This window comes from Volvox carteri, assembly GCF_000143455.1.
Source record: "Volvox carteri f. nagariensis unplaced genomic scaffold VOLCAscaffold_4, whole genome shotgun sequence".
Taxonomy (NCBI): Eukaryota; Viridiplantae; Chlorophyta; class Chlorophyceae; order Chlamydomonadales; family Volvocaceae; genus Volvox; species Volvox carteri.
The window spans coordinates 105,484-114,635 of NW_003307547.1; the positions used below are offsets into that span (position 1 = coordinate 105,484).

The 9,152-nt window shown below is 55.6% G+C and overlaps 2 protein-coding genes across 2 annotated transcripts in view; both read right to left on the bottom strand.

The window, feature by feature from the left end:
* Positions 1-1,321: 1,321 nt before the first annotated feature.
* On the bottom strand, positions 1,322-3,236 carry VOLCADRAFT_86884 (uncharacterized protein; the record flags this gene model as incomplete). The annotated part of the gene is made up of 3 exons (XM_002946813.1): positions 1,322-1,678; positions 2,600-2,691; positions 3,140-3,236. 3 exons carry the CDS (start codon positions 3,234-3,236, stop codon positions 1,322-1,324), a joined length of 546 nt encoding a protein of 181 aa, XP_002946859.1.
* A 3,819-nt stretch (positions 3,237-7,055) lies between these two features.
* Positions 7,056-9,152, bottom strand: part of VOLCADRAFT_103093 (uncharacterized protein) — a 6,334-nt gene continuing 4,237 nt past the window's right edge. The window contains exons 6-9 of the mRNA XM_002946814.1: positions 8,839-9,098; positions 8,485-8,687; positions 7,983-8,295; positions 7,056-7,946 (exon numbers count right to left, since the gene is read on the bottom strand). Coding sequence (XP_002946860.1) covers positions 7,598-7,946; positions 7,983-8,295; positions 8,485-8,687; positions 8,839-9,098 — 1,125 coding nt within the window. The 3' untranslated portion in view covers positions 7,056-7,597. The remainder of the gene's footprint in view (positions 7,947-7,982; positions 8,296-8,484; positions 8,688-8,838; positions 9,099-9,152) is intronic.

Genomic DNA, 9,152 nt, shown 5'->3' on the forward strand with positions numbered 1-9,152 from the left:
GGGGGCAGCCGCCGCACCCGCAGATCCATCCAGCGGCCCGGACTCCGCCTCTACCTCCGTGGCCGCATGCACAACGTCCCCCGTCGACGGCGCCGCCAGCTCCCGCTTGCGGGCTGTAGCAGCAGGTGCAGCGGCAGCAGTGGCGGCAGTGGCAGCAGCAGCAGTAGCGCTGTCTTCGGCTTGCTGGTCTGTAGCAGCAGCTTCCTTTTTCTTTGGGGACTTGGGAGACTTGGGGACTCGCCCTGAAGCCCTGGACGGCGGGATGAAGAGGAGGTGACGGGGGGGGTTGTAAGCAGCAGCAGTGGGAGTTCGGGGAGGGGACAAACGGACACGGACCAGATCCGAACGGGGGGAGAGAGGACATGGTGGTGATGGCGGGGGGGATGTGGTGGTGGATGTCAGCGGAGACATGTGTACTGGACTGACTGATTGACTGACGGATAACTTCGAGGCCCCCTCCTTCGCCCTGGGCGGGGGGATTGGCCGACTTGCCTTCGCGCCTTAGGGGATTCCATTCCCACGTCGGGGGCTTCAGGTGCCGTGGAAGGGAAGTCTGGGCTAGAGGTGAACGGCGAGGCTGGCTGGTCGGGTAAGGCGCGGAGCTGCGACAGGCGAGGGACTCCGGTCGGGGGCCGCTGGGGAGGCGTTAAGCGCGGTCGCCAGGCGCAAAAGGGCCTAGGAGCCCGCGCGATCTGTGGCCTGCGGCAGGTTATACATGATGGTGCAGGAAATTTGAAAGTTGGTACAATATTTTGTGTCGATGCCTGGCACCTCGCAGAACTGCTCGGCGCTTGGCTGTCGCAGTAGAGATAGGAGCTTACGAGCATAGAAGTGGAAGCGTTATTGGAAAATTTCTTAGCCTAAGCAAAAGCATGTTACCAGAATGTCTCATCGGACAGGAAAGGTATGAACGGTGCCGGACAGGATCCGATTTTTCGCCGCCGAATGCCAAAGACTGAAATTATATTGGGCCGCAAATTGAAGCTTTGTGGAAATTTCCTACCAGAAGCCTTCCTGACGGGGTTCATCCACTTCCGCGGTTTCGAACATTGCAACGGTTTACCTGACAGCAGGCGAGCAGGGCTTTCGCACATTTTCACTTTGGCACATGGGCACGTTGGTATTTTAGCCTTGGATTTCATCAAACAAGTCGGACACGTCCTTTAATTCTAAAAATCAAAAGAGATGGTTTACGCTGTTACCGCAGTGTTGGATCCCAGGCGAAGACTTTACAGAGAAAAAGGACGCAAGAGCCCACCCCGCAATGAAGGTAATAAATAACCACAGCCGTAATATTGGGAACATTACAGCACAAGGACCTTCACAACATGCCGTTAAACTGCGCTGCAGTGCCGTGCCCTCGCGAATCCTTGGCAGACTCCTCATCCACCAGCTTCTTGGGAACCCTCGCCAAAACCTTGTCTTCATGAAACGCTGCGCTGTCGTTGCCAGTCTCATGTCGTCCGGAGAATCCCGCTGCGGCGCTGCTGCTGATCCGTTCCTCCATCACCTTGAGCCTGTTGTCGAGACCAGACACGCTGGTTTCCAGGCCAGCGACTCTGGAGTTCAGCCCATCCATGAGGCTAATTTTCTGATAGATGAATTTCATCATAGCTGCTTGATCCATTTCCTCGTCGGCCATGGTATCGTCCTTCGCCGGTGAGGGCATGGTGGTCCTCTGCACATCGTCAGCTGACAGTCGGCAGCCAGGGTGCCTGACCTGATTTGGGCGTTCACCTGGAAGATATTAGTCTGTCCAGGAAATTCTTCGCGGGCGTATGGCCAAGAAGAAGGGGAGGCATCAGCAGACCCCGCCAAAATCGGTGAAGGAACTCGCAGATCGGGTACATAAGCTAGCCAAACAGAACGAGAACACTCCTATCAGGACACTTATCACGTTACAGGAGGACAGTAGCGAGGGCAGCGACAGGCAGAGAACCACCATGCCCTCACCGGCGAAGGACGATACCATGGCCGACGAGGAAATGGATCAAGCAGCTATGATAAAATTCATCTATCAGAAAATTAGCCTCATGGATGGGCTGAACTCCTGAGTCGCTGGACTGGAAACCAGCGTGTCTGGTCTCGACAACAGGCTCAAGGTGATGGAGGAACGGATCAGCAGCAGCGCCGCAGCGGGATTCTCCGGACGACATGAGACTGGCAACGACAGCGCAGCGTTTCATGAAGACAAGGTTTTGGCGAGGGTTCCCAAGAAGCTGGTGGATGAGGACCGACTGAGCGACATCCTGCACGACATGGTTCGGCGGCTGCGAAATGGGGCACGTTACGCTCTCGATATCGTCCCGTGGACAGCGAAGCCTGGGGTGAATGGCGGTACTGCTGCAGGGGGTGCACGCCCCGCGGCAACGGCCAGTACAGCCTCGGATGCGCAGTGTAACCGGGCAGGTACTGATGAGCCAACCATCCTAGTCGACATTCTGCTGAACCCGTTGACATTCTGCTGAACCCGCAAGTGTGGAAGTTGTTCGTCACCCTAGGAAAGATTGCACGTGAACAGCACGGCATCATCCTCATGGACACGCTCACAAAGATGGGCAAACAGCTGTGCCAGCAATGCATGGCAACGTTCACCCACCTGCATGACGTCAAGAAGGTGCAGCCAAGGTGGGAACGTGGTGTGGACATCACGGTCATGGACGGAGAACACAGGGTCCCCTTCGAGGGACCCTGGGTGGACGTGCAACCCAGCAGAGCTGGTGGTTCTGCTGGCACGGCACCGCACGGTGACCACCCCTAGGGGGCCGCGAGCCAAGAGACTCGTAAGTTGAGATTTCTTCAGTGGAACGTGGGAGGGCTGACTGACTGGAAACTTGATTGCGATGAGTTTCGGATGATGACTGATGGGTATGGGTATGACATAGTAGTCATTACGGAAATGCATAAAGTGGGAGAGGGTTGCATTAAGGGAGTTATTCCTCTTGGAGCTCGGGTTTTCTCTGCTGGGGGAGATGGCAATCGTGGGGGTGTCTGTGTGTGGGTTAGCAAAAGATATGCCAAGGTGGCCCAGCTGGTTGGCACATCCACAGCACCGCGAGGTATGGATAGTATCTGGATACGGATCAAAGGCAATGCCCTGAACATGCGTGGGAATGGGTTACTGGTGGGGGCTACTTACACGGCACCTGAGGGATCGACGGTGTACAACACAGTGATGGGACACCGAATGGCGCCTTCATTGGTAGCCAAGAGGGTGACGTGTCGCATTCAGACATTGGTTAAGCGATATGCTAGGCCAGGGGATGAAGTGCTACTTATGGGGAACATGATCGCGAGGGTGGGACGAGAACAGGAAACACCAGACATCCAGGAAGATGACGATCTGGAAGAGGTGACTGGTTACCAAGTCAGTAATTCAGAATTGTTCCGAGGTGTACCAAACAGGCGGAGTCAGGATCCCCGCATGAACCTTTTTGGTAAGGCGTTCACAAACATGTGCCGCGAAATGGAAATGATTGTTCTCAATGGACGGGTTGAGGGTGACAGGGAAGGTGAGATCACTTTCCACCACAGGGTGCAAGAGATGGGAAGCATGATTGATGTGTACTTCGCTACGATCGGACTGTTCACGCACTGCAAGAGCCTTCAGGTCCTAGGCATCCCAGTAGCTGATTTCAGGCCAGGAGCAGGTAAGCTTCTAAGCGACCACTGCCCGGTAGAATTGGAATTGATGTTGGTAGGCACTCAGATGTTAGACGGACGAGGGGACTCCGATTTGACATGGGAAGGATAGCGCATTACGCCCAGCTTTTTGAAACGGATGATGCAGGGGTGGTGAGAAGGATTGCAGAGGCCACGGCACGTTTGGGGATGGAAGGGACCACCAGTACTGAAGCGGTTGAGGCCATCTTGGACGTCTTGTCCAGAGCCGTTAGAAAAGCTGGTCGTTCGACGAAACAGGGAGGTAGTGTGGGGAGGAGGGTTTCAGACGCCCCTTGGTGGACAGAAGAGTGTGCCGCGGCTCGCTCAGCTATGCTCACGCACAAGGCTTGTATGAGAGCAAATGCATTGATGGAGGATCCCGACGCGCGAAGTAGGTTTATTAGCTTATGGACGCGATATCAGCGACTGTGACGTGAAGCTATGGAAGCGCACAAGGTCAGACGATATGAGGCGTTTTTGAAAGAGTGCTGTGGAGATCGACACGCGCTCAGGAAGCGGATCAATGGAAAGTCCAAGACCGCTTGCCCCATCAACGATATTGCTAGTTGGAGGCGGCATTTCGACACGCTCTTCAATGGGGACAAGGGTGCTGCCAGCGACATCAAAGCGGATATCATCCTCAGTTTTATCAAAGAGGCAGTGTATGGGGGCGGGCGCGGCTGGGAGCGGGGTAACGGAAAAAGGGACGCCAGGGTATCATCGGCTCTTGCAATGAACAACCCCTTCACCCTGGACGAGGTCATCGTGGCCATGAAGGCACTGCACAACAACAAGTCGGGAGGTGTGGATGGGCTGCCGGCTGAGGCTCTGAAATACGCTCAACGCGAATTATGCGAAATAAAAAATTTACGCGAAATACACTCGACGGAATTTGTGCTTGCACCGTACCTGCTGAAGCTCATGGAGCATATCCGCACGATGGGTGATTATCCGAAGCAATTCGAGGTATCATCACTCACACCCATCCACAAGAAGGGCGACGTGGATGACCTGGGCAACTACAGAGGGCTGGCAGTTGGCGGAGCGCTTTCAAAACTGTATGCGTTTCTGCTTGAGTGCCGACTCAGTGCATGGGGTGAATCGTCGGGAGCTTGTTCCCCTTATCAAGGAGGGCTTCGTAGCAAAAGAGGCACGTGCCATAACCTGTTTGTGCTCCGACATTTAATCGACAACACTAAGCGGAATACTGGGAAACCCCTTTTCGTGTGTCAGGTGGATTTTGAAAAGGCCTTTGACAAGGTCCCTAGGTATCTTCTATGGATGCGGCTGGAAGAGAGAGGGGTGACGGGTGCCACGCTGGATGCTCTGAAGGCTTGTTACCGGAGGGTAGAACCCAAGGTCAATGTCAACTGGGGGCTGGGAGACTCCTTTTTCTCGTTTCAAGGGGTCAAGCAGGGATGTCCGTTGAGCCCCACATTGTACGGCATTTTCAGGGAAGGTTCTGCAGACTACGTGGAAGCCAAGGACCGTCTTGCGCCTGATGCAATGGCCGTGCATGATTGTCCCAAGAGTGATGGTATGCGAATCCCACTTATACTCTACGCTGATGACCTAAGCCTCTTTGCTATCTCGCACAGACGGCTCATGGCACTGCTGCACGCGTTGAGGGAGTGGTGTGAAGCGTTTGGTATGTGTAACGTGCAAGAGCAGTTACATAACTCTCAATGCTTCTCTTCAACGGGGTTCACGTAGCTATTCTCAAGACCTTCCTTTTGCGACGTCGTACATTAGTGCGGGTCGTACACTGGATGGCTACATCTTCTCTGGTGTATCGCATCCGGTGTCTTTTGACACCACCATGACTGGTTGTGATAAGCCTTAACGTAACAGTATGAAAGTTAATACAGGAAAATGTGAGGTCCTGTTTTTTCACCACGACATGCATGCCTGCAAAGCGATGTACAAGTTAGGCAAGTACAGGCTTGTCCCCATGACGGTCACGGACGGAGGTGCACATGTGAGTAAAAGCTTACCATGGAAGGGTCGTACACGGTACTTGGGCCTTCATTATGGCCCGGGCACCCCTTTTGAGTCCTGTTGTGATGAACTTCATGCCTCTGGACAACGGGCGCTCTTCTCATTGGTCACCAAGCTTAGGCGACAGGGCCTGTTTGTGCCAGCTGTTGCTGTCAAAGCCTTCGATGCACAAGTATGATCCATCCTGGATCCATCCTGTCTTACGGGGTACAGGTCTGGGGCCCGATGAGGGTCCTACAGGTCCTGGAACGAGGCTTCCCTAGAGGTCAAGAACGTCGGTCATGTTATTTTGATTATGCGCTGGAGGATAAGATGGTTGGTCTGCAGAAATCCTTCCTGAAGCAGTTGGCTGGGGCGGGGGTGCCTCCCAACCGGCTACTGTTCAAGGAACTGAGGCAGTACCCGTTACAAGTACACTGGACGAACCTAATCTTCCGTTTTTGGAACCGACTGGTAGAAGCTAAAGGCTCGGTGTATCATCATTGTTTTCGGGAAGAGCTTCGTTTGGCCTTTGCTTCTTCCTTATGTCACGATGGCTGGGGATCGAAGGTTGTCAGGATACTAGAAATTTTAGGGTACGACATGGGGTTTGAGGGTGGCGCGGATGAAGGGATTGAGGCTAGGGTAGATATTGCTGCGTCACATGTCCTAGATATTGACCAGCTATTGCAGGAACTCCGAGATTGATTTGATGACGACTGGGGTAGTGAAAGGCTGGCGATTGACCCACATATGTTTGTCTCTGACGACAAGCAACCAGGGGTGAAGATGTGTCGCTATTTGCAATGGATGGGGCAACCTAAGCACTGTGAAGGCTACATCTTACCGAAACATCACGTCACTTTGATGCGTTTTAGGATGTGTGTTTGGCCTTTGGCTGTCAACCGACCCCATGGTAGGGAACGGGCCGCAAGGTGGTGTTGGGTCTGCAATAATCGACAGGCACGTGCTACTAGAGTGTCCGGAATATGCGGATATCCACGCTAAGCTCTGGACCCTAGGCATTGCTCCAGGAGATGTTATGAATGCGGTGATGGGTGTCGAGAATCAACGCGGGTTGGCACATGTCTTGGATTGCATACGGAGACGTAGGTTGCAGTACATAGGCGACTAATGAGGATCACAGAGGATCACAGTACAGTGCTATGATTTGTTGCCTTTTTTTATCCTTTTCAGTTATTTTTTCCAGCTCGGCGGCTCATGAGCATCTTGGCTCGTCTGGGCCGTACAAGCTCAAGAAGCTTGTAATCAAACGAGGAGGGTCCTTGTGAAGCAGCTGCCCGCGTTTCCAAAGGCTGTATGTTGGAGGATTGTGAGGTGCGCAAGGACATGTGCCAGGACGGGATGTGGGGCCAGGATGGAGAGGCAGGCGCAGCAGCAGAAGGGAATGTGATGGTTGCACACGAGTCTTACACGGCGTTTGGCGCACGGCGCAATGTACTTGCAGTCAGTCGTTGCGGGCGCGAGATTGCCAGAAGCACAGGAACTACAACCCGAAGAAAAGAACAGCAGCACAGGTACAGCGCGCGTACATGACACCTCCGTCGTTTCTGTGCCGAGAAGGAGGAACAAAGGAGAAGTCCTAGAGTAAAGATCCTTATGGCGCGTGGATGGCCATGCCGGAACAGTGGAAAGGATGGGTGCTTTGCACGCGGCCAACTTGCCCCCGAGCACTCGAAGAGCGGACATACGGAGAAGCGCAAGGAGCCCCCCCCTATCCTCAAACCTCACGCAATAGACCATCCCAAGCGCTGCCGTCCGTAAGGGCAGCAGATTCCGTACACACACGAGTTAAGGTCGGAAAAGTATGCACCGGGAATGAAGGCCTAAGGGTGATCGTGCCCTAATGAAACAGCACTGCTCAAGGTCGGGAAGCGTAACGCTGAATTCGCGCGACCCAATCCGTCAAGCGCGTGGCGTCCAGGTGCTGTGTGGGCTAGGCGAGCGTGTCTGGGGCGTCATCATCATTGTCTTGGGCTGTGACGGCGGTGGGCGTGTGGGCGCTGCCCGCGCGTTGCCGCCTCATCGCGTAGAAGGCCGGGCTGGCGGAAGGCGGCCCGCACAGCACATTGTAGCCGCCTGGCCCCCGAGCCTTGAACTGCGCGATGTAGAAGGCCTCCATCCGTTGGGCCAGTGCAGGATTGGCGGTGGACATGAGGCGCGTGAGCGAGAAGTGGTCATGGAAGGGTTGGTAGCGGCTGGCGTCCTCCTTCATCCGGCTGGGTGGGTTGCGGGCATGAGCCTGGAAGCGACGTTGAGGGTCCCGGGACTGGCCGACATACACTCTGCCGGTGGGAGCGCACGTGATGGTATACAGTCACGTGCGGGGGGAGGCACTGGAATCTGGCTCGGCGGGGCTGCTTGCGGCTCGCTTGGCTGGCGTGGTTGTGGTCAGGAGGGCGCCCGACGCTCGCGCCTGCTGCGCGGCCGTCAGCACCGAGCGCGCGAAGTCCTGGTCCGTCTTGAGGACGGTGCCCGCGTCCATGCCGTAGTCATAAATAAGCTCTATTGCGGTATCAGCTCGCAGGCTGCCGGCAGCCGCGATCCATAGCTGCATGACCTCCGCATGCGTCGCGGTCGCACGGTCCGGCATGTCGCCTTCGTGTATTGCCGCCGTGATGTTGTACAAGTACGCTGCAGGGGCAGGGAGGGAGGGAGGGTGGATGTGAGGTTGGCGGGATGTCGGGAGGGAAGTGGAGGCATGGAGGGGCGAGGCGTGACAGGAAGGGATGCCGTGGCCGCATGGCTGGACACTTGGAGAGCGGGCACGGGGCACGGCAGCGGGTGCAAGCGAGGAATGGGCGGCAAGGCAGCACGACTCACTGCTGGCGGGCTTGACGTGGTGCTGCTCCAGGAACTCGTCCCTGTACTTTCGGGCCTCGGCCAGGAGCACGTTGAACTCTGCATTTGTGTGGACTGCCCCCCGGCCTGCCTTCAGCACGTCAGTCATGAAGGACTGCACGCGCTTGTGGGCGATGAATGCGTTCTCAGCTGGGGCGTCTTGCCATGTGAAGCCAGCACAGAAGCTGCAGGCAATGGACAATGGCACAGCACAGCCAGAGCAGTGCATATCTGGGTGATGGGTGACTGACTGCCATGCTGGGCAGGGACAGGACGCGGTCAGCGCCATGCAAGGATGCTTGCCAAGTGATGCAGATTAAAGTGCGTGCGGCTTACTCCTGCAGCTTTTGCTCCAGCGACTGCACTTCGGGCCAGCGTGTGGCAGACACTTCATCGGTTGTAAGCGTGAGGAAGAACGACGGCATGCCAAAGCGGTCCACCATGCACAACAAATCTTGGAGGTTGCTGCGGTGCCATGCAGGCGTGTTGGGCAACGTTGCCGGCAGCTTGTGCTTGAGAATGTGATGGATGGCATCCTCATCGCTCGCGTTAGGGTTCTGAGACTTGTAGTCGAGGAGCGCGCTTTCCAGCACAGCCTGTACATGCAGGCGGGCATGATGGTCTTGTCCTGAAGTTGTACATGCATGTTG